Source organism: Nycticebus coucang, chromosome 11, assembly GCF_027406575.1.
Source record: "Nycticebus coucang isolate mNycCou1 chromosome 11, mNycCou1.pri, whole genome shotgun sequence".
NCBI classification, from domain to species: Eukaryota; Metazoa; Chordata; class Mammalia; order Primates; family Lorisidae; genus Nycticebus; species Nycticebus coucang.
In genome coordinates, this window is record NC_069790.1 from 89919619 (window position 1) to 89945363 (window position 25745).

The 25745-nt window shown below is 36.5% G+C and overlaps 1 protein-coding gene across 2 annotated transcripts in view; it reads left to right on the forward strand.

Annotated features, from left to right (window-relative positions):
• The window catches only part of ANKRD7 (ankyrin repeat domain 7), a 28085-nt gene extending 12338 nt beyond the window's left edge, over nt 1-15747 (forward strand). For both annotated transcript variants that reach the window (XM_053553501.1, XM_053553500.1), the window contains exons 2-6: nt 9294-9408; nt 9560-9733; nt 10565-10671; nt 11290-11427; nt 15236-15747. In XM_053553501.1, the coding sequence (XP_053409476.1) occupies nt 9294-9408; nt 9560-9733; nt 10565-10671; nt 11290-11427; nt 15236-15458 (757 nt within the window). In that variant the 3' untranslated portion in view covers nt 15459-15747. The remainder of the gene's footprint in view (nt 1-9293; nt 9409-9559; nt 9734-10564; nt 10672-11289; nt 11428-15235) is intronic.
• Nucleotides 15748-25745: the final 9998 nt, after the last annotated feature.

Genomic DNA, 25745 nt, shown 5'->3' on the forward strand with positions numbered 1-25745 from the left:
TATAGAGGTCCTTCACCTCCTTCGTTAGGTATATTCCTAGGTATTTCATTTTCTTTGAAACTATGGTGAAGGGAGTTGTGTCCTTAATTAGCTTCTCATCTTGACTGTTATTGGTGTATACAAAGGCTACTGACTTGTGGACATTGATTTTATATCCTGAAACATTACTGTGTTTTCTGATGACTTCTAGGAGTCTTGTGGTTGACTCTTTGGGGTTCTCTAAGTATAAGATCATGTCGTCAGCAAAGAGGGAGAGTTTGACCTCCTCTGCTCCCATTTGGATTCCCTTTATTTCCTTGTCTTGCCTAATTGTATTGGCTAGAACTTCCAGCACTATGTTGAATAGTAAAGGTGACAGAGGACAACCTTGTCTGGTTCCAGTTCTAAGAGGAAAAGCTTTCAGTTTTACTCCATTCAGTAAAATATTGGCTGTGGGTTTGTCATAGATAGCTTCAATCAGTTTTAGAAATGTGCCACCTATGGCTATACTCTTCAGTGTTCTAATTAGAAAAGGATGCTGGATTTTATCAAATGCTTTTTCTGCATCTATTGAGAGGATCATGTGATCTTTATTTTTGCCTCTGTTAATATGGTGGATAACGTTTATAGACTTGCGTATGTTAAACCAGCCTTGCATCCCTGGGATGCAGCCTACTTGATCATGATGAATGACTTTTTTGATGATAAGCTGTAATCTATTGGCTAGGATTTTGTTGAGAATTTTTCCATCTATATTCATGAGTGAGATTGGTCTGAAATTCTCCTTTTTGCTTGGGTCTTTTCCTGGTTTTGGTATCAGGGTGATGTTTGCTTCATAGAATGTGTTGGGGAAGATTCCTTCTTCCTCAATTTTTTGGAATAATTTCTGCAGTACAGGAATAAGCTCTTCCTTGAAGGTTTGATAGAATTCTGGAGTGAAGCCATCTGGACCAGGGCATTTTTTAGTTGGAAGCTTTTTTATTGTTTCTTTGATCTCAGTGCTTGAAATTGGTCTGTTCAGGAGGTCTATTTCTTCCTGGCTAAGTCTAGGGAGAGGGTGTGATTCCAAATATTGATCCATTTCCTTCACATTGTCAAATTTCTGGGCATAGAGTTTCTGGTAGTATTCAGAGATGATCTCTTGTATCTCTGTGGGATCAGTTGTTATTTCCCCTTTATCGTTTCTGATTGAGGTTATTAGAGATTTTACTTTTCTATTTCTAGTTAGTCTGGCCAATGGTTTATCTATTTTATTTATTTTTTCAAAAAACCAACTCCTTGTTTCATTAATTTTCTGAATGATTCTTTTGTTTTCAATTTCATTGATCTCTGATTTGATTTTGGATATTTCTTTTCTTCTACTGGGTTTAGGCTTAGATTGTTCTTCTTTTTCCAATTCCATAAGATCTCTTGTGAGATTGTTGATGTGCTCTCTTTCTGTTTTTTGAATGTAGGCATCTAAAGCGATGAATTTTCCTCTCAAAACTGCTTTTGCAGTATCCCACAGGTTTTGGTAGCTTGTGTCTTCATTGTTGTTATGCTCAAGGAAGTTAATGATTTCCTGTTTTATTTCTTCCTGCACCCATCTGTTATTCAACAGAAGATTGTTTAATTTCCATGCCTTTGGGTGGGGTTGAGCATTTTTGTTAGAGTTGAGTTCCATCTTTAGTGCCTTATGGTCTGAAAAGATACAAGGTAAAATTTCAATTCTTTTGATTCTGTTGATATTTGTTTTGTGTCCCAGGATATGATCAATTTTGGAGAATGTTCCATGGGGTGATGAGAAGAATGTATATTCTTTATCTTTGGGGTGGAGTGTTCTATATACGTCTATCAAGCATAGTTGGTCTAGGGTCTCATTTAAATCTCTTACATCTTTGTTTAATTTCTGTTTAGAGGATCTGTCCAGCTCTGTAAGAGGTGTGTTAAAGTCCCCTGTTATGATGGTATTATCAGATATCATATTGCTCAGACTGAGTAAGGTCTGCTTCAAGAATCTGGGAGCATTTAAATTGGGTGCATAAATATTTAGAATGGAAATGTCTTCTTGTTGTAGTTTTCCCTTGACCAATATAAAGTGACCATCTTTGTCTTTTTTGACTTTAGTTGCTTTAAATCCACATGTATCTGAAAATAAGATTGCAACTCCTCCTTTCTTCTGAATTCCATTTGCCTGAAAAATTGTCTACCAACCTTTGACTCGGAGCTTTAATTTGTCTTTTGAAGCCAGGTGTGTTTCTTGCAGACAGCAAATGGATGGCTTGTGTTTTTTAATCCAGTCAGCCAATCTATGTCTCTTCAGTGGGGAATTCAAGCCATTAACATTTATTGAGATAATGGATAAGTGTGGTAGTATTCTATTCATCTTATTTGGTGAGAGTCCATTGCTTAGTTTTATCTTTTGCATCAGTGTGGAGGTTTAGGTTCTGTCCTTTGATTTCTGAGTTCTTACTTTGCTGCTGATCCATTGTGGTGGTCAGTGTGCAGAACAGGTTGAAGTATTTCCTGTAGAGCTGGTCTTGTTGTGGCGAATTTCCTCAATGTTTGTATATCCGTAAATGATTTGATTTCTCCGTCAATTTTGAAGCTTAGCTTAGCAGGGTACAGAATTCTGGGCTGAAAATTGTTCTGTTTAAGTAGATTAAAGGTAGATGACCATTGTCTTCTTGCTTGGAAAGTTTCATTAGAGAAGTCTGTGGTAACTCTGATGGATTTGCCCCTGTAGGTCAACTGGCGCTTACTCCTGGCAGCTTGCAGAATCTTTTCTTTTGTCTTGACTTTGGACAGGTTCATCACAATGTGTCTTGGAGAAGCTCGGTTAGAGTTGAGGCGACCCGGGGTCCGATATCCCTCTGAAAGCAGTGTGTCAGAATCTTTGGTGATGTTTGGGAAATTTTCTTTTATAATATTCTCTAGTATGGCTTCCATTCCTCTGGGGCATTCTTCTTCCCCTTCTGGAATTCCTATAACTCGTATGTTGGAACGCTTCATAAAGTCCCATAATTCTGACAGTGAACGTTCTGCTTTCTCTCTCTTCTTTTCTGCCTCTTTTACTGTCTGAGTTATCTCAAGAACTTTGTCTTCTACCTCTGAAATTCTTTCTTCTGCATGGTCTAACCTGTTGCTGATACTTTCCATTGCATCTTTAAGTTCCCTAATTGACTGTTTCAGTTCCTTCAGGTCTGCTATATCCTTTTTATATTCTTCATATCGTTCATCTCTTATTTGATTCTGTTTTTGGATTTCCTTTTGGTTATTTTCCACTTTATTAGCAATTTCCTTCATTGTTTCCATCATTTCTTTCATTGTTTTCAACATGTGTATTCTAAATTCCCTTTCTGTCATTCCTAACATTTCTTTATAGGTGGAATCATCTGCAATAGCTACCTCATGGTCCCTTGGTGGGGTTGTTCTAGACTGGTTCTTCATGTTGCCTGGAGTTTTCTGCTGATTCTTCCTCATGAGTGATTTCTTTTATCTGTTTGCTTGCCCTAATTTTCCTTTCACTTGCTCTTGCTCTTTAAGTTCTTGTGCCTGTGGACTAAAGGTTACAGGACCAGAAGGGTGAGAAGGTTGAAGAGCAAAAAAAAAGGGGATGAAAGAAAGGAGGACCGAGTGATAAGAAAAAAAGAAAGATAGAGAAAGGAGAGGGGGTGGGTATAAGGAATATTGACAAAAAGAAGAGAGGCACAGAAAGAGGGAGACAGGGCAATATAGGTGTACAGTAGGGTACTTTGACACAACCTTAAAAAACCCCACCTTCTGGGGGTGCCCAGTTGCGTGGTTACCTTGAGGTCAGCAGCTCTTTGCTAACCTGATCAGACACAGTACCCCACCTCCACCAAGTAGAGAGGAAAGACAAAAATGCTATAAATCAAACCAAAAGAAGCAAACAGAAAACTTTACAGGGATAAAATTGGGTGAAAAACCAGATTATATCGGTAGAAACACTAGCAAAAATGAAGTTGAAGTTATTAAAAAAAGCAGCAATGGGAAATTATAATTAAACTAGGAAAATTGAGAAAGAAAAAGGGATCTGTGTGGAAAAGATTGAAATTAAAAAAACAAAAGAATATCAGCAACGTCAAAATAAACAAACAAAAAAAACAACCAAGCAAAAAAAGAAAGAAAAAAATACACAACCAAAAACAAAGCAGTTTGTATATGTTATTGAATATTGTCTGGGCAACACGTGGTCTTCTGGGGTATGAGATGTTAGTCACAGTTCAGATACGACTGGAGGCTGCTGATTACTCAAACCCCAGCAGGTAGACACCCTGAATCTCTCTTCAGCCTACTTAAAAGGCACTTCGAACTTGTAAACTTGTTGAGCAGAAGCTTTCCCAGCTTTCTTGGTGGAATTGCTGCTGAAGTGGCTATCCACTTACTCAGTGTGCCAAAACCGGTCTCACTCTGCCCCTGAGGGTTAGGGCTGCAAGGCGGCTCAGACCCCACCCTTAGGCTACTTGGTTGCTGGGTTACCAGCTCCCACCCGTTTCTAGCTCTGCGACCCTGAGGGCAGAGCTTGCCGGGGCAGATCGCTGACAATGGATCCGTGTGACCCACCGCCAAACACTATTAGCTCAGTCTGGCTCAGCGGCTCAGACTGGGGCCCTAGACAACGGCCAAAGTTCTCGCACTCCCGCTCAGGCCTTCCCCAAGGCAGTTCAACTCAGTGCCAAGTCCAAGGACATCAAAACAGTTCACAGGCAAGGCCTTTCTGGTTTGCAGTCTCGCTGCTACTGAACTTACAGTTGTGGGCGGGTTTAGACGGATTGAACACACGCGACCACTTGCCGGTTTTCCACGGATTTAGTCCTCCTCTTGGGGTCCAGAAGTCTCTCGCTGACTCCCTGTATCCTCATAGGAGTGATGATAGGCAGTTCTCACCAGCCAGAGACGCCTGGAGTCCTATCTCCCCAGACTCACGGTGCCCAGATGCAAGGAAGCTGTTACTCGGCTGCCATCTTGCTCCGCCTCGCCTGTGTTGTTTTTTGATGACCTGATGGATCCTTAGAGTTGAAGCAAGGTCTCAAGTCAATAATCTTGAGTTTCTTGGCCAGCTGCTGATGGGTTACTGCAAGGGTAGGGCTGCTGCCAAAAGGATAGAATTCCTCGTCTTGCTCAAAGTCTCTCCCTGCCATTTGAATTTTTAAAATGGTAAATTAAGTATTTTGTAGGATGTGTAACAGACTCATTTTTAGAAAGTCTCTGAAAACTCATGTAAGTATATGTACATATTCATACAGGCCTTGTGGAAATAATTACATATGTTTTCTAGTAAAAATAATCATTCTACAAGTTAAAATTTCCGGTTAAGAAATTTCAGTCCTGGGCGGCGCCTGTGGCTCAGTGAGCAGGGCGCCGGCCCCATATGCCGAGGGTGGCGGGTTCAAACCCAGCCCTGGCCAAACTGCAACAAAGAAATAGCCAGGTGTTGTGGCAGGCGCCTGTAGTCCCAGCTACTTGGGAGGCTGAGGCAAGAGAATCGCTTAAGCCCAGGAGTTGGAGGTTGCTGTGAGCTGTGTGAGGCCACGGCACTCTACCAAGGGCCATAAAGTGAGACTCTGTCTCTACAAAAAAAAAAAAAAAAGAAATTTCAGTCCTGAGGAGGTTGGTAGCTCAGGATGTCACAGTGGCCAAGTAGGAAAAGCATTGTTTTGAGAGTCAACGTCTGAGTTTGAGGCCTTCTCTGCATCTGTATAACTTTGACCCTTAAGTCTCCTGATCTGTCAAATTGAAGCTACTTCTAGATTATATATATTTTTTTTAAATTTTCAGGTTAATGTGAGGGTACAAACAACCAAATCACAATATTTGAATTTGTTAGGTAGAGTCTCACTTGTAGTTATGACTTGCACCCAAAAGGTGTGCCATACACCCCTACATTGTGTCCATTCAGTGGGAGCAACTGAAACCCCCCACCATTCCCCCCTCCCTTTTCCCCCCTCCCTCCCAATTTTAATTGAAGTGAGTTTTTCTCTAATGTGGGCATGAATTAGATCATCTATTGGCTTCATATTAGTATTGAGTATATTGGATTCTTGCTTCTTCATTCTTGTGATATTTTATTGAGAAGACTGCGTTTTGGGCAGCACCTGTGGCTCAAGGAGTGGGGCACTGGCCCCATATACCAGAGGTGGCAGGGTCAAACCTGGCCCCGGCCAAAAAAAAAAAAAGAGCAAGAGCGAGAGAGAGAAGAATATGTTTCAACTCCATCATCCAGATTAATACAAAGAGTGTGAAGTCACCATCTTTTTTATGGCTAAATAGTATTCCATGGTATACACATACCACAGTTTGTCAATTCATTCCTGAATTGATGGGCATTTAGGTTGTTTCTACTTCTTAGTGATTATAAATTGAACTGTGATAAACAATCTAGTGCATAAAATGATTTCTTTTCTTTTGAGTAGATGCCCAGTAGTGGGACTCCCGAGTCAAATGAGACATCTAATTTGAGTTCTTTGAGGATGCCCCATACTTTCTTCCAAAAAAGCTGTATTAGTTTGCAGTCCCACCAACAGTGTAAAAGTGTTCCCTTCTTCCACATCCATGCCAGCATCTGCAGCTTTGGGATTTTGTGATGTGGGCCATTCTGATTGGGGTTAGGTAATATTTCCGGGTGGTTTTGATTTGCATTTCTCTGATGACTAGGGATGATGAGCATTTTCCTGTATGTTTGTTAGCAATTCATCTGTCTTCCTTAGAGAAAGTTCTGTTCATGTCTGTTGCCCAGTGATAGATGGGATTCTTAGCTCTTTTTGTTGATTAATTTGAGTTCTCTATAGATCCCAGTTAACAAGCTGTTGTCAGATTTGTAAAATGCAAATATCTTGTCCAATTCTGAAGATTGTCTATTTGCTTTGATTGTTTTGCCCTTAGTTGTGCAGAAACTTTTCAGTTTGATTAAGTGCCATTTGTTACGTTTGTTACTGCAATTGCCACAGAAGTCTTCTGCATAAAATCTTTCCCCAGGTCAACATCTTCAAGAGTTTTTCCCACACTTTCTTCTGGGATTTTTATCATTCTCCACCTTAGATTTAAATCTTTTATGTACCTGGAATCAATTTTTTGTAAGAGGTGAAAGATATGGTCAAGTTTCAGTCTTCTCCATGTGATTTATCCAGTTCTCCCAGCACCATTTATTGAATAGGGATTCTTTTCCCCAATGTATACTTTTGTGGGGTGTATTAAAGATCATATGGATTTAAGAAATTGGTTACATTTCTTGGTTTTCTATTTGGTTCTAAACCTCTAGATCTCTATTTTTGTGTCAATACCATACTGTTTTGATTACTGTGGACTTATAGTCTAAAGTCTGGTATGATGATGCCTCTGGCTTTGCCAAATAATCTAAATAAAAATCCTCTTTACACAACAACTAAGAAAATGCCAGGAAGGCTATGTTAACCAGTGCAATGAAAATATTTCATATTGTATATAAAACCAGCACATGGTACCCCATGATTGCATTAATGTACACAGCTATGATTTAATAAAAAATCCTCTTTACAAAACTGTCTTAAAGATTTGCATGATATTGTGAAAGTTGTAGTGTTTCATGCCTGCTCAAGAAAATAATTTTCATTGCTAGAAAATAATTTTATGGTTGGAGATCACCACAATATGAGGAACTGTATTTAAGGGTCATGGCATTAGGAAGGTTGAGAGCCACTGAGCTAGAGAATAATAAAATTGATCAGGGTTCTGCTTTTTATATTGTAGTTATATTACAGTCTTGCTTCCCAGAGATTACATTCAGGTAAACTTGATAGGAAGGTTAGCATTTCCAAATTGTTCCAAACTATTTTTATATTTTCTTGATTTATAGTTATATCACTGTATATAAATTTTGTCAGTTTAACTTTTTGAAAGTTACCCTATTTTTAAATCTTTGAAGGTTACCTTTTTGCTGCTCCCATGTGTCAATAACGGGTTTGTTTACGTACCCATAAAGTACTTCTGAGGACCTAAAGTGAAGCAGGGAAATGCTAAGTTCTCTTGTTTAGGACATGAGCTATGTATATATGGACTCTGTATTATGAAATTATTTAAAAATAAGGATATAATGATATCACCTTCGTAAATATCAGTTTATTGAGAGCCAGTCCTGGCTACAAATCACAAGTTAAAATGGAGTTAATTAGTATTCTGTCATATTTCACAAATGTGTACTTGGTTTCTGGAAGGCAACCTGGAAGTAGAGTTCTCTGACACGTAGAAATCAGTGTAAGAACTTAAAATGAGGCAGAGATTTACAACTTAGAGGTCCTTAGGCTTTGACTTGTGTGTTCCTTTGTCAGATGCAAATGCTAGCCCCAACTTTACTGGCCTAATAGAAACACGCCATTAGGGGTAGCATGCTATCAAATAGGCAATGTCTTTTTCTCCTGTTGCTGATTGGATGTATCTCAAATTTTCAATACAATTTATTTAAAGAAATAGATTTTGGTTTATTTTTAAAATTTCAGAATATTAGAGGGTGCACATGTTTTGGTTGTATAATTTGTTTTGAGCCTAAGTTGTAAGTGTGCCCTCCATCCAGAGAGTGTGCACTGTACACATTAGGTGTGAATTTATCTGTACCCTCCTTTTCACTGAGTTTTACTTCCATATATGCGTATAAGTGTTGATCAATTAGTGCCAATTTAGTACTGAATATGTGTGGGTTTTTTCTCCATTCTTATAGCATTTCACTTAGAAGAATGATTTCCATTTTCATCCAGGTTGTCACAAAAGATAGGCAACCACCATTTTTTTTTTTTTTTTTTTTTTATGGCTGAGCAGTTCTCCATGGTATACATATACCATATTTTATTAGCCCATTCATGTATTGGTAGGCACTTGGGTCATTCCCACATGTTTGCCCTTGTGAATTGTTCTGCTATAAATGTTTGAGTGCAAGTGCCCTTTTTATAAAGTATCCTTTTTTCCTTTGGGTATATACTCAGCAGTGAAATTGCTGAATCAAATGGTAGATCTACTGTAAGTTCTTAGAGGTATTGCCATATTACTTTTTGTAGAAGTTGTACTGGTTTGTAGTCCCACCAACTATAACTTATAAATGTTAAAAATTTATCATCTTTTCCAACCTATTTTCAACTCACTATAGTTAATTTTTCCTTGACGTGAAACCAGTTAAATATTTGGTCTTCAAGGCCTCTTCAATTTAGTAAGAAGTAATTATAATTAATGTAAAGTTTGTGCTACTAATAATTAAGTGCGTGAAGCAAATGCCTTAACAATATACAATAAGTAACTTCTTAAGTGAATACTCATCTCTAACTTTGTGTGTTATTATACTGATATAGAACACCTTTGCACTTGGCCTGTGCTAATGGACATGTAAATATTGTGTATTTCCTGATTGAGAAACAATGTGAGATAAATGTCCTGGATAGTGAAAACAGGTCTCCATTGATTAAGGTATGTTCTAATCTTTTCTTTTCAATCTGAATGTGTTTGAGTTCTATTTTTTTGTTTGAATTTCATATTTTAAAACATTATTCAGCATTAATTTAATATATGAGTCATGTCTTAGGTAGTAAATTGATGACTCATCTTGTTGCATTGACAGGCAGTACAGTGCCAAAAGGAGGATTGTGCTACTGTTCTTCTAAACTGTGGTGCAGACCCAAACCTGGTAGATTTTCATCATAATACTGCTCTTCATTATGCTGTCTGTGGTCAAAGTGTCTCATTAGTTGAAAAGTTGCTTCAACATGAAGCTAATCTTGAAGCGAAAAATGAGGTATGTTTCTGTTAAAGAAAAAAAGATGTATGTTTTAGAAAGAAGATACTTATTTCAGGTAATGAACAGCTGTTGGAATACATTGCATATAAAGAATGAATTTTCCAAAGTGAAATTGGGGAGAGAAGAGATTATCAAAAATTGAAAAAATTTTTCTTTTTTTATTCTTCCTCCATTTCATTGTCAATTGTAGTCCTGATGTCCAAAATGACATCATACTTAACAATGATAATTGTGCAAAGGGCCATATCAAATGAGAAAAATTTGATTCTCGTATAGATAGATGTTGATAGAAATGATAAAACTTATCCTTTTCCCATTTTATTTATATGCTCATGACCAATAAAAAGAATAGTGTTGAATTGACAAATTATATTACAAGTAATCAAACTTTCTTATGGAGACATTATGGATAATTGATGAATACTTTTTTTTAAAAAAAGCATCAAAACACTTCACTGCTATTTTGTCTATGCTGATTGTACAAAATAAGTGCCAGTCTTAGAAGTTTAAATGAAATTCTGGGGAAACCTATTATGACACTATGAAGTGTGAATTGGTGGTGTTCATGCTGCTCCTCACTTGATTATTCTGGACTGCTTTTTCCCACAATTTGAATTAAGCCTAAAATTGAAATTTTAATCATTTTTGGCTGGCCCAACCCTGACTTTTTTTTTTTCAATCTTTAAAATCATCTTTTGTTGTGCATAAAAATCTTTTAGGAGTTAAAGTGCATATTCAGAGGTTTCTTACAAACATTTACTTTTTAAATATAACAGAGTGTAACTTTAATATAGTATTTTAAGTAATCATTTTGAAATTTTTTTTCAGGATGGGTATACTCCCCTTTTACTTGCTGTGAGTAAAAATAATGCAGAAATGGCAAAATTTCTTCTGACAAAAGGGGCAGATGTGAATGCTGCAGATAAGAATCAAAGGTATATAATTAATAATTAATAAAGCCAAGAAAGGGAGTATATAACGACAGCTACCTAAAAGGATGAGAAATATATGTATTTGTATTAAATATATATTTGATATTGGGAATATATAAGGCCATATGACAAATGATTTTGGGCAAATTCCCTAGACTCCCAGGATCTGTTTTGCTATTTACAAAATCCAACACTTGGACCAGATTGGTTGGTCATTATAATACTATTATTAATTATTGTTATTATTTATACATTAGATCATATATAGAAGACCAACTGATTTAGGTAATTGGGGGTAGGAAACCTAAGTCCAAGACATTCTCCCTCACATTATTTTGAGACATATTCTTGAAAACACTAGGCTTCCATGGAGCAGAGATTGAAAACCAGTGACCTAGTTGCTTTCTAGAGTCTCTTTCTTTATCTTCGGACTCTGTGATATGATCTACAATTGGCACACTTTTTTGAGCAGATCTGTCCTATTGTCTACATTCTTGCTTTGACTCTTTTCCTGACAGAGATCCTACATCTGAATGGTAAATTGAAATGTCCAACCTAAAAAAAGACATGTTTAAGATCCATAAATGGGCATGTATTAATATTTTATATCTCTTGCTCCAGAACAGCCCTAATGATTGCTATCAGTGGTGAACCAACAAATCTAGTAAGTATTCTTTTTCAGCAAGATGTGGATCTGTCTCGTCAAGATATTTATGGATTCACAGCTGAGGAATATGCTTCTTTTAATGGTTTAACTGTGTAAGTGATACTATATATCTTTGAACAGTTGTGTAGGGCTTGATTGTAAGAATTGAAGCATGGTCCCCAAAATACAAAACTGGAATAGGATCAGTAGCATGGGGAATCACATATGAACCCCGATCTATTGATGTCCTCTGTTTGGAGGGTCTAACTGACAGGCATCCTCAAACTTTTTAAACAGGGGGCCAGTTCACTGTCCCTCAGACTGGTGGAGGGCTGTACTATAGTTTAAAAAAAAACTATGAACAAACTCCTATGCACACTGCACATATCTTATTTTGAAGTAAAAAAACAAAACGGGAACAAATACAATCACACTGCCTCATGTGGCCCGCAGGCCGCAGTTTGAGGACCCATGGAATGAGTCTAAGAGGTAAAAGTGAAATGATTATGCAGATTAGATTAACTATCAGTGTCATGAGAATTGGAAGAATGCCAGGACAGGGATTCAAGCTTACAATAACTTAGCCTTTAACAAACAAACAAGCAGGGCTTGGTGCCTGTGACTCAAGCGGCTAAGGTACCAGCCACATACACCTGAACTGGTGGGTTTGAATCCAGCCTGACCTGCCAAACAACAATGACGGCTGCAACCAAAAAATAGCGAGGTGTTGTGGCAGGTGCCTGTAGTTCCAGCTACTTGGGAGGCAAAGGCAGGAGAATCACTTGAGCCCAGGAGTTGGAGGTTGCTGTGAGCTGTGATGCTACAGCATTCTGCCCAGGGTGACAGCTTGAGGCTCTGTCTCAAAAAATAAAATAAAATAAAATAAAATAAAATAAACAAACAGGCAATAGATTTGGGCCAAAGATTCATTCATAAAGATTCATTCACACAAGGCCCTTTCATTGCCTTTAGATATTAGTAATGTAAGGATTTTATTCATGCTTTGAATATGCTTGTCTATCTTTTATTTGCTACCTTTAGTTTTGTAAGTTTTCAAAAGTGTTAAGTATCTTCTCATTATAAGCAAAAGGAAAATGTTTTCATTATGAACATGAAGTTCTCATTTTTAATACTCCATAAGGAAAAAGATACAATCAACAAAAGTTTAATTTATAGCTAATGAAGTTAAACCATATACAGGTTGTTAACAATAATTTTATTTTAAGGGTAGTTTTACCCTTTATTTTAAGGGTAGTTTTTAATTAGGCATAGTTTTTCTTGACTGTTGTTGTTCTTTTACCTACTTTATCCATATTTTAGTAATGTTTTGTAATTTTTTAATTTTTTTATAGCACCATGATCTATAATTATCCAGAAACTGGACCTATGGTGCATTTTACAAGGGTGTATGTTAAATCTACTAAGTGTAGAATATAAATGTCTTAATACAATAACTAAGAAAGTGAGGGGGTCTTTTCTTGTTTTTCCAGCTGTTACTTATATAAAATTATATTTTATAATTAACTTTTATTCAAAAGATTATTATCTTTTTTAGATTAACATGAAAGTACAAATGTTTAGGTTATATTGTTTGCATTTCTTAGGTAAATTAAAGTTCAAGTTGTAGTTGAGCCCTTCACCTAGGGTTTGTGCCAAATACCCTTACATTAGGTACCTTAGTTGAGAATTTATCAATCTCCCTCCCTCTTTCCCTTTCCCTTTTTCCCCCTCTACCTCCCTCCATTTAAATTTTATTTTTTTATCATTAATTCCATATGAAAACCACAGGTAGGAAGAACAATAATCACATGCACACATACACACACATACAGATATATTTTTTTAAAGTCTTGATCAATTTAGAAACTATATTTTATTAAATGTATGAACCACTTAATATAGCATCTATAGACAGTCCCCAAGTTATGAAAGAGATAGGTTCTGCAGGTTTTTTCTTAACTTAAATTGTATTTAAGTTGGAACAGGTACATTTTTCTGTTATCTGTAACAGCCTCCATTCGTAGATGTGAGTTGTATGTCAGTCAGCTGTTTGTAAGTTGGGGACTGCTATATTTCTGTCTTTGTAATATTGAATATGTGTATCCTATTTTACCTTGATTTAATTAAACCAAATCCATAACAATTTAAAGAGTTAAATAATTGGTGAATATTCATACTCTAAAAAGATTTTTCCCTTTATAAACGGGATCCCTTTTAAATTTGGAATTTTTAGCATCATTTTAAAAGTTTGGGTATATGAAACTAGGACACACATGTATCTAATCAGTAATGTATCTATTGGTCAAAAAATAGTACTTGTATTTTTTTTTTTTTTTGTAGAGACAGAGTTTCACTTTATCACCCTCGGTAGAGTGCCGTGGCGTCACACAGCTCACAGCAACCTCCAAATCCTGGACCTAGGCGATTCTCCTGCCTCAGCCTCCCGAGTAGCTGGGACTACAGGCGCCCGCCACAACGCCCGGCTTTTTTTTTGTTGCAGTTTGGCCGGGGCCGGGTTTGAACCCGCCACCCTCGGTATATGGGGCCGGCACCCTGCTCACTGAGCCACAGGGGCCACCCAGTACTTGTATTTTTTTTTTTGAGACAGAGTCTCACTATGTCACCCTGGGTAGAATGCCATGGTGTCATAGCTCACAGCAACCTCAAACTCTCTGGCTCAAGTGATTCTCTTGAGTCAGCCTCCTGTGTAGCTGGGACTACAGGCGCTGGCCACAATGCCCAGCTTTTTTTTTTTTTTAGCAGCCAGGGCTGGATTTGAACCCACCAGCCCTGATGCATACAGCTGGTCCCCTAACCCTTGAGCTATGGGCACTGAGCCCAGTACTTGTATTTTGAAATAACTTGTTTACATGTATAAGTCTTGTGAAGCCATTATTGGGTAATTTGATGGGAAAGGAAATCTCAGACTGTTTTCATCTTTCCTAAATGGCTTTTAGAGCAGAAAGTTCTTTTTGTAGATTGCTTATTATTAATTGAAGAATAAATAGAAGCATGTTGACTGGGGAATTTTTATCCTTTCAATATTTTCATATTTTAAATGTTGAAAATTCTAAGAGAATTGCATTTGTTTCTTTTTTCCAAAGAGGTGAATGGGAAGACAGGTAGCTTCTTAATGACTAAACAATTACCTTTAGGATGGGACATAAATCAGCATTTAATAACAATTGCAAATGACTCTTATGAGCTACAGTCCAGCTCCCCCATTCCTTTTTCTGTCTTTTGCTCCTCTTTGTAATGGGAACTAAACTTTGTGTGCTTGTGATTTTTGCTGCTGCAGCGTCTGTTGCCTAGCTAACATACTTCAGCAGCTGACTCTGCCTGTCAGGTTTATTTGTTAGTGCTCCTCCCTAGTATGAAGGGAAGTGAAAGTATAGTAAAGTGATGACTTAGTCAAGTATGGACAAAGTTTCTCATATAGACAGCCACACGGTGAGGAGAGGCGTGGAACAGATTCTTCCATTGTGGCCCTCAAAAGAAACCAACACAATCAGCACCTCGCTAAACTTCCAGCCTGTGAGAAATATGCAGAAATATGAGAAAACAGGTTCTGTTTAAGCCACCCAGTCTGTGGTGTTTTGTTAATTGCAGCCCTAGCAAATGAATACAGCAAATAAAACTGAAAGTTATTTCTTCTACTTTGATAGTGACTTGATAAAAAAATCGTATTTGTGATAACAGGAAGGAAAGAGGCACCAGAGAATGGGAGTACATGAGATTGAAATGATGTCTGATGACAGAGTTGGTTTGAGCAGAAGCCCCGGGGAAGGAGTGACATACTCAGGAAGGGATTGGCTTGGTGTCTCAGGATTTTATTATTATTTTTTGTATAATTATATGTTATAAATGAAATGAAATTTTTATTAATAGTGGAATTAATACATAATTTCTTTTTATGGATAGATATCATCAATTAACTTCTAATAATGGAAAAAAGCAAAAAGTTAAACAGAAATCTTACAATGAACAGCCAACTTTGGCCACAACATGTGATACAGAAGAACTGAAAGATGGTAACAAAATACTAACTGAACAAGTATTTTTGTTGCTTGTTGTCTGTTTGTTTTTTTTAGGAAAGGAAACAACTTTCTTAGGTAACACATCTGAAATTGAAAATTTCTTATAATTTGAAATGCCTGATAATTTTATGAACTGTTCTTAAGAATTATTATTAAAATGTCCTGACGCTTCACTGACTGACAATGTAAAGGGGTAACATAGAGATCTACTGAATGATTAAGAACTTTTTTATCCACGGTCTCTTGACCAGTTATAAAAAACAATTTTTCACATAGACATTTTAATAGATATAAAACTATCACAAAACTTTCAGTTTTATTATAAAAATACTTGAAATAAGCACATTTGGTATTAGTTAATATGATATATACCAAATCATTACATAAAATTTAAATTAAGTAGCACAGTTTGTGAAGAACTAAGTTTACAATGCAGCAATGAAAATAAATTTTGGTGTTCATTTTCAAAAAAATATATGATTATTTTAAGTCTGTAAAACATAGCCTTTTTTTGGTAAATATGTCTTGCACTGACTTTTTTTTTGGTTGGCTGAAAGAATAATCCTTAGAACTATCCTCACTAGCAACCACATACCTTCGCCAATGTAAACAAGAAAAAAAAAAAAATAGAACATAGAGGGATCATGAAAGCAATGGAAGATCATTTAAATGTAATGCCTCTTCAAACTTTTTCCATCTCCCCAGTCCGTAGTCATGATGTTTATAATAATGCCTGGCCCTGTTGACTATAGGTGGATAAACAAAAAAGAATTTCCCTGAATTCCTCTTAGTCTAGACTCTTATTTCTTCCTCTGCTACTCTTCTCTTTTTAAAATGCCTACACAGTTGTGAAAAATAAGGAATTTCTGTAATTTATACTTCATTTCTTCAGGGACCTATAGCAATAGAAACTACAGAGACATTATTCCTACATTTTGAGTGTCTCCTGAGGGTAAACATTTAAAACCACCCCCTATAACCTTATACTGGCAGCATAGACCTTGTGAAATGTTAAAATGTTAATCTTCATATGTTTTAAAGCATAATAGAAATAATACATCAAGAAAATTAGAAAAAGACACAGCAACAGGTAGTAAACTTAAAAAGTTGTATGTAGTATTTCCATCAGATTCAAAGGGGACAACTTAACTACTTTTATAAGAATTATTATAAAATTCAGAAGTATTAATGCTAAATTGTGAATGTGTTGCAGCTGAGATGTAGAATTGAAGAAATATACTTAGGGGTGAAAATGTTTAGACATCAATGAAGATTTTATGAGATACTTAGCAGTGAGAATATTGAGATGCAAATGAAGACGTTACAAATATCACTTGTTTTCTAGATGTGTAACCCATTTCTACAAATCCTTTGCTGCTTCCTTGGATTTAAAAAGTATATTTTGAAAGAGCTGTTAAGTGAACTAACATAGCTGCTGACTACTGATTTGAAGACAAGTTTGTTAGATGACATGAAGAAATTTCAAAAGATAAACATCTGTGTCATGAACCATCAGCTGAAAAGACACAATTTGTGATAGGTGGAGAAAAATTTGTAGCTAAAGTACTGAATGAGATAATAGTAAGAATAAACTATGTTAGGCATGCATTGGAATATTTAAATAAAAATACTAACATTTCATCTACAAAATGGAGGAAAAATTACAAATTATCCTTTTCAAATCAAAATTCTCTTTTAACTTACAAGTGCTTTGATTGATAAAGACTTTTGACATTCTTGGTAATACTACAGTACTTTGATACCTATTCAGCATACTTGAGTATTATAGAAGAGAGAAAAAGTAAATGCATCACCCATAGTCTCATTACCCAAATAAAACATTTGTTCAATTTTGGGTATTTTTTGTTGTATTTTAAAATTTGTTTATCTTTTCTTTTTCCCTCAGAATGTAAAATGTACAATTTTACATTTTTCTTTGTAAAAATACAGTGTGCCGTATGCAGTTTTCCATTGAGCTCCTGCTGTAGCATAAACATGTGAAGCAAGGTCTGGCTTCAGGACTCCCCTGAAGACCCTTCCTCTAGCTGTTGCCTAGGACAGCTCCTCCCCAGGGGACCTCAGTGCATTACTCTCCACCCCTCTCTTCTTGGGCTGCTGGAATGCAAGCTCTGTGAGAGCGGGAGCCTTATGTCCCCTACCACTAGGAAAATGCCTGGGGCATGGTAGACACTCAGTTCACTGAATTTATAATAACTGATACTTGTCAGGCATTGTTCTGAGAGCTTTGTAAAGTTGGGAGCTTTATATATTTTCACATATGCTCTTACACGGTCCTTTTGAGGTAGAAAATACTCATATCCTCATTTTAGTTTGAGGATTTTGTGGTACAGCATGGTTCAATGACTTGGTCAAGGTTACTGAGATAGGCAGCTGAAAATAGGATATAAACTTGTGCCTTGTCAGTTTGAACTTAGCCAGTTTAATGCCCAAATTTGTGCCATTGACCAACATACCACGCCATCTCTGTCATGCAAGGATGAATATCTATCATCCTTGTAAACTTTATTGATGTCTCGAAGTGAAGATTTTAGCATTATTTGAAACCTTTTGTTATTTATTTTATTTTAATTTTTAAAAAATTATTTTATTAAATCATAATTGTACTTTAATGCATTTATGGGATACAATGTAATAATTTGATATACAATGTGGAAGGCTTACATCAAACTTGTTAACATAACCAACACCTCACTTACTTATTTGTTGTGGTAAGACATTTGTACTCTACTTTTAATGCCACTCATTCATTTAAATATGTTTAACTTCTTTCTAGTGTTAGATGATATGGAAGAGCTAAAATAGAGGGGGGGGAAAGCTGATGATTGCTGACATCAAGTCAGCAAACGATTTCGACTATGGTTTCAATCAGTGATTCTTAATTGGGAGAAAATTCCCCCGCCCCCACCCCACCGGGGATATTTCACAATGTCAAGAGAAATTTTTGGTTGTCAAAACTGAAGAGGAATACTGCTAAATATTATCATACACAGGAAAGCCCTCACAAGCAACTATCTGGCCCAAATTGTCTATGGTGTTGAGGCCGAGAACCCTAATTTGGATTCTATGTTATTTCCTGGGGAGCAAAGTTGGAAAAAGATATTTTTATATTCTCTTCCCTCAGTGATCTCACAAATGTTTAGTCTCCCCCATCCCAGCCTTTCTCAACTATGTGAGAAAATGAGATTTAGAATATGTGTAGTGTGCCTTTACCATTAGCTGAGAAGGAGGGAGTGATAAATTACCTAGAGCAGACTTGGGAAGGTCAGAATGACTTCAAGTATAAAGGTACTCTTCGGCTGGGATTGGAGCATTAGTAGGGTTATTTTGAGTCTTTTAATCAAATCTTACTAAACAATGATAAAAAAATTAATCTATAATCGAGGCAGAGGCAAAACTGGTGAAAATCAGAGGGGAAAGAGAGGTTTTTTATTGAAGTCACCACTAGGTTAACATTGGTGAGGGACATGAGATTTGAATCAGGTCTTGAAGATTAGGTAAAATTTTTACATTGGACATCTAGGAGAAGTTAGGTGAGGCAGATAAAGAACTTTGTGTATATTATAACTGAATTTCTGTTGACTACCTATTGGGGAAAATGTACATTCTAAGAAGGTATGTTGTAGTACAAATAGAGTGCACAGATAATGACCTGGGTTTAATTGCCGGCTCAGTTCTTTATTCCTGGAACATCTCTAGCAACATTTTTGTGAGTTATCTCAAGTATTCCAACTCTCAGAATATTGTAAAATTGTGAATTACTTTTCAAAGTGTCTGGTAATACCTAAAACAGAACACTTACTTTTCCTTTAAGAAAGTTGACAACAGAAAAACCTCTTTTTATTTGAGACAGAGTCTCACTATGTTGCCTTCCATAGAGTGCTATGGAGTCACAGCTCACAGCAACCTCCAACTCTTGGGCTTAAGCGATTCTCTTACCTCAGTCTCCCAAGTAGCTGGGACTACAGGTGCACGCCACAATGCCCGGCTATTTTTTGGTTGTAGTTGTCATGTTGTTTGGCAGGCCTGGGCCGGATTTGAACCTGCCAGCCCTGGTGTATGTGGCTGGTGCCCTAGCTGCTGAGCCAGAAAAAGACTATTTAATACATACTCAACTTTAGGTAAACATTTAAACTTCTTTTAAGCAATCGTATAAGCAGATTACTTTTTCAACTCATGTGGTCAGCTTGGAAGAATATGCTTATTCAAGAACAAAGTACTCAAACTTCAATTCTCTTTTGTCCCCTAGCCAATTTAGGGTTGTGGCACAAAGTTGTGCAGACTTAGTACACCTTCTCATAAGGAGCAAGGGGGGCCAAACCGTGTGTTTTGACATAGGTCTGTGTCAAACAAAAGATAAGGCACGTTTTCCTAATTTTCAGAGGTGGGTGGAAGTGGCAGGATGTGTTTTTTGTTTTCTAGCAGAAGCCCATCACCCTTTTGCACTTTTAGCGTCTTTCCAGAGGAGAGAACGCTTAGATAGGAGACACACACATGGTGGAAATCTCAATCAAGCCTAGCCGATATCAGGAGCCCAGCCAGGCTCAGCAGTGCCAAGTCAATACCTATCATTTAAGGATATATATGTTTGTTAAGCTATTGAGGTTTTTGAGCTTGTTTACTGCCCCCAACAAAAAGCTGACTAATGTGAACAGAGCCACAACGTGTAGCTCCTGGCATTACATTCACAGCCCCGGGAAATGGACTCTTTGCCCTGTTCCTGCATTCCAGATCCCCCTGTCCTCTAACTGTCCCACTGCAGCTCAGTACTGCACTCCTCCTTGGTCCCTTTTATTATGAACAGTTGTTTTCCTCTTGCCAGTGAAACTTGCAAGAGACTAATCAGTTCCACAGTGTGCGTCTCACTTGGCAATGTGCTTACTCAAGAACATTTGCCAGAAATCAGGCCTCTCCCCATAAAACATTCTTTTACCAGCTAAAAGGAAAAAAAATTCTATCATGCAGTCCTTTCTGAGATTTAAATAAATCTTACTTAGGTTTAGGTAATCACCTCTTTGTTTTAAAAGATGATATCTTGTATTTATTTCCTAAGGAGTTGTATTCATTTGCTGTTGTTGCTATAACATGTTACCACAAATTTGGTGACTTAAAACAATACACATCAATTATCTTCTAGTTCTGGAGGTCAGAAGTACAAAATGGATCTCAGGGGGCTAAAATCAAGATGTTGACAGGATGCATTCCTTCCTGGAAGCTCTAGAGGTGAATTTTTCCTTCCCTGCCTTTTCTACAATCTAGATGCTAGCCACAATCTTTGACTTCTAACCCCCACCAACTACATCACTCTGACCTCGGCTTCCATCCTCAAATATCCGTCTCTGCGTTTCTTTTTAAGAATGCTTATGATTACGTTCGGTTTGCTTGGATAATCCACAATAATCTCCCATCTCAAAACCCTTAATTTAATCACAACTTTAATTCTCCATTGCTTTGTGAAATAACATATTCCCAGGTTCTGGGCATTTGTAGGTAGACATCTTTGGGGGGCGGGGAGGATATTATTCAAGAGCTGAAGAAGAAGAATTGGATTGCTTACGAATTTTGTTTAGTTTTAATTTTGAAATAATATCAAATGTAGAGAAAACTTGTATTTTCAGTAGAAATAATTTTTTCTTAACCATTTGTGAAAGAGAATAGCTGACCTTATGTTGTAGCACTCCTTAAGACTTTTGTATTTTCTCCAAACAAGAACATTTCTCCTTCATAACCACGTATAACCATCTAAGTCAGGAAATTCATATTGATATAATACTACCATATACATTTCACATTTCATTCACATTTTCCCAAATTTTCCTATGATTTCCTTTGTAGTAGGGGTGTTCAACCTTTTGGGTTCTGTGGTCCACACTAGAGAAGAAGAGTTCTCTTGAGCTGCACACTAAATGCACAAACACTAACAAAAGCTGATGAGCAAGCAAAGAGAAAGGTTCATGCATAATTTTTGTGATATCTGCCACTAAAGGTAAGCAAAAAGTCCTCAAATAATCCTAATTATGCAGCGAACATTCAAAGAGTCTTTTAAAATCATCGAGCTGGTCCTAAGTTTGTGATCGCTAATGTAGAAACTGTCTACATCTAAATAATAAAACACCTTTGGTATTTTATATATTTTTAATTATAAAAGTAAGAGGAAAGTGGGCAATATAAAATAGTGGGACATTTGACTCTGTATTTGAGAAGCTAATGCTTTAATATGTGGTTTTATGGAAGTAGTTTAAATTCTCAGTGAAGATGCAAGGTGCTCATCATATTTTGGTTCTAATTGTACTCTTCATGTGCTGCATTCTTGAAAGTCGTTGCTATTTTCTTGAAATTAGGTGCTACTAAAAAGCAATGACATGAATACGGTGTGATTATGAAGTGAGGGATATTTGTCTCTGGGAAGAAAGGACCCATAAAATCCCAGTAGAGATGTGATGAAATTTTCCTTTCAATTCAATGTCAGATTGCAGCTCTATTCATGCCATTGAAAATTGCCAGGTAATATATTTATGTCAACTAAAAATGGTGTCACAAATACACCAAGATATGGATTATTTTCCTAGAAATCTTGAAGCCTGTTTTTAAATTCTTTTATCAAATTAAAAAGCAAGGCTGCATGTTTTTCACTGTTCACAGGACTGTGGTTAGCTAAAGCATTGAAATGCATATTTGCCTTATTTTGAAGTTTCCATAATTTCATTTTTATTTGTAATGCTGTTATGGTTTGAAACACTGTATTGATAAGTTGGTTTTCACCATGAAGATGTGTAACTTAGTTAAGAGTGGTTAAATCTACTAAAAATGTTGTATCTGTAAGCCAATATTCATCGACAAGTTCTGGCACACATTTGATTTTTGATATCATAAATGACTTGATAACATGCTGCAAATCATAAAATCTTTTCAACATTTGGCCTCAACTTAGCCATCTTACTTCCAAAAAGTAAATGAAGTCACCATAGTCAGCATCCATGCTTTTAAGGAATTCCTGGAATTGGCGATGATTCAATTCTTTGGCCTTTATGAAATTCACACTCTTGATTACAATTTGCATGATGTTATCCATTTTTAAAGCTATTGTGCATTTTTTTATGTACTCTGCAACAATACTTTATTAAACATGAATTTGGGCGGCAAATTATATAGTCTTATATTAAATTTACAATTCCCTCTCTGTTACGTATCATTACCGGGGCACCATCAGTAACTGTACCAGATATATTGACAGTGGGCAAAGAAAATTGCCTGATCATATATTTTGGTGCTTCATATAAATTTCTCAAAATAGTTGTGTCTTTTAATGGCATTAAAGAAGCTATTTCTTCGGTGACTATCATCATCAATACTGCTAATAAAAATGGAGCGTTGAGCCATACCTGTAGTATCAATACTGTCATTTGTCACAAAAGTATAAAATTAGCAGCTTTACTTTCCAAACGTTTTTCAATAGATTATCCAATTTCGTCACTTCATCTGGCTATAGTCTGGCTAGACAAACTGACTTCAGAAATATATCCTTTTTTGTCAGGGCAAATTACATCTGTCATGCTTTTCATACATTGCTTAACAAATTCACCATCAAGAAATGGTTTTGAGATTTTTTGCTATTAAATATGCTACCACATAACTAGATTTTACAATAGAATGCACCTGACTTGTAACTTAAAAAACTTTATTGGTTGAGAAGACAAACTTTTTTTTAGTTCTGCTATTTTGTCCTTATGGCACAATCCTTCATAAGCGTCAAATTTGGCAACATGTTTTTGCATAAAATGGCTTTTCAAATTATAGTCTTTGAAAACTTGCACAAATTTCCAACAAATTAAGCAGAGCGCCATACTAATTACCTTCACAAAAAGTGTAGTCATCTGTCCAATTTTCACTGAATAATCTTTCTTTACCCATAGTTTTTTGAGGTTCTATTTTCTTTTGTGATGTTGCAGAGCCATGTTGGAATTAAAAATAATATAGATAAGGGACTATATTTACTTTCATTGTGAAATTTAGTCAACAAGAGAATAGAAAGCAAGCTTTGTGTCCTTCCACATCTTGGGTGCCAATGCAGGTTGATAAAGTTATAAAGCCTGGTGGGTGATGTGTGAGGCACTGCTGAGGTGAGGTATACCTTCAATGATGAAGGAAGAATGCTTACCTGACTTCTAAATGGGTGACACTGCAATGCTAGGTTGAAATATTATTAATAATCACTACCTTGCCAAGTCACCACAAGCTCATGAAACATCTAATGGTGTCAATTCGACTGTCTGTGCTTAAAAGATAACACCCTGGAAGCTGCGCACTGCTGTAAAACTAAATCATGCATGCAAATAGCAAGAGTGTAAATATGTTTCTTTTCCATGACAAAGGGACATGATGCTGTTGTCTACAAAGTTCATGCTCAAGAATCACCCAATCAAATTCCACCCCCCCAAAAAAAAATCGCCAAAAAGTTCATAATGTTTCAGGAAGTTTATGATTTTGTTCTGGGCCTCATTCTTAGCCATCCTGGGCTGCATGCAGCCTGTGGGCTGTGGGTTGGACACGCCTGTCTTAAACTTTCTCTTTATTCATTTAGGTAAACTTGAAGTCATGGTCTCCCATTTCATTTAATAGATTCTATAACTTATTTCATGCTCAAATTTTGTCAGATTTGCATGTCCAGTAAATTTTGTTAGCGATTGGACATTATATGTAATATATTTTGCAAGTCTAGCTTCTGTTTTACTTTTCTTAGAGTTATTTATTTTAGTAGCTTTATCTTGCCTGAAATTAAGCTATGGAATTTGTCTCTCCTAGAGTGTACAAATGCTTATGTATCTACCAAGTTACTTTATTTTTATCTTTAATTATCAATCAGTTAATTAATAGTTAATGTTAAATTATTTATTAATTCATTATTTTTACCTGATTTCTTTGGGTTCTCCCGGTGCCTGAAACATGTGGTGATTAGTGGGTGCTTGGGCAGAGGTTGTGCTCAGACCCATGCAACCTGTCGGGCTTCCCCACTCTGCCCGCTGAGCTGTGTATAGATTGAGGAACGCAGAGTGCATTTGAGGTTGTTACCAGTTCTCAAGTCTCCCTTGACTTAAAACTTACTGGCTCTCTCTGGTTGCACATGCACGTTTGAACTCAGCTGGGACTGTGTGGGGATCTTTGTCAGCCCTTTCATGGCACTCGCATTTCATAATCTGTTACATTTTGGCTTGATTCACTTCCAGTCCTGAACCAGACTTTAGTCTAGAAACACAGCCTTAAGGCTAGCAAAGCTTCAGACTTTCCTCCTTAATTCCAACAGAGTTTGCAACTTCCAGGCAAGAAAATTGACATTCTTAGTTAACACTAAGTGAACTTGAAGAAATTACTAAACTTCAAGTAAATGTTTCTTTACCAGAAGAGCTTTCTGTAATTACTTTATCATTTTTCCTTTTATACCCGAGCCTTTTCCTCAGTGCCATCGATTTGATTTTCAGCAAGTCCTATTCTATATTTTGCTATTTCCAAATTATATCAGTTCTGTGATGGTACATTGTTGGTTCTTGGCTAGTTTGTCTTAACTTGATCACTTCTCAATTTTTCTCACTCTGTGTTCTACAATCCTGTTTTTGAGCATCCTATATCTGTACAAGATGATGTGTGCAAAGCTTGATGTAAATATGAATGTGATCAAGCCAGGTGAAATGAGAAATTTTTAATTAGTTGAAGTATTTCTACATTGAAATCAATGAATGATAGGTAGTTACAGGTCACCATTTTGACTTTTTAATTTACATTTTAATTTAATTTTGGGCTATCCCAGAGAAGTTAGAAGTATTTAGTGCTATGCTCCAATAAAAATAAAGAAATAGATTAAAAAGTAAACAATAAAGCATTACGATTATGTATCAGAGGCACAATAATCCCTTTTGGAATGAGACTGTATCATTGCTGTAAAAAGCAGCTGCCTTATCCCTTCGTTGGAAAGTCACATGTGAATCATGCATTGTTGAAGCAGTGGTCCAGAGGTCAGAGGATCTCTTATGTCCTGGGTCAAAGATTTTCCCAACATTAATGTATGTTTGTATAACTGACATATATACATAAACTATCTCTGAAAAATGTGTTCAAGAAACTAGCAACATTTTGCCTCTGGGGAGAGGAATTAGGAGAGTGGGAAAGAGACTTCACCTTCTAGGCTCTCTGACCTTCAGACCATGTCAATGTATTTTCAATGTGTAGTTAAAATTGATATTAGCAAAAAGACTGTATCTTCAGAAAATGACTAAAATTCTAAAAATGTTATTGAGAAGAGACTTAGGGGCTTGGAAGTATAACTTAGATTTTACTTTTTCCCTTCTATGCATGTGAAAGATTTTTGAACCTAGATATTTTGT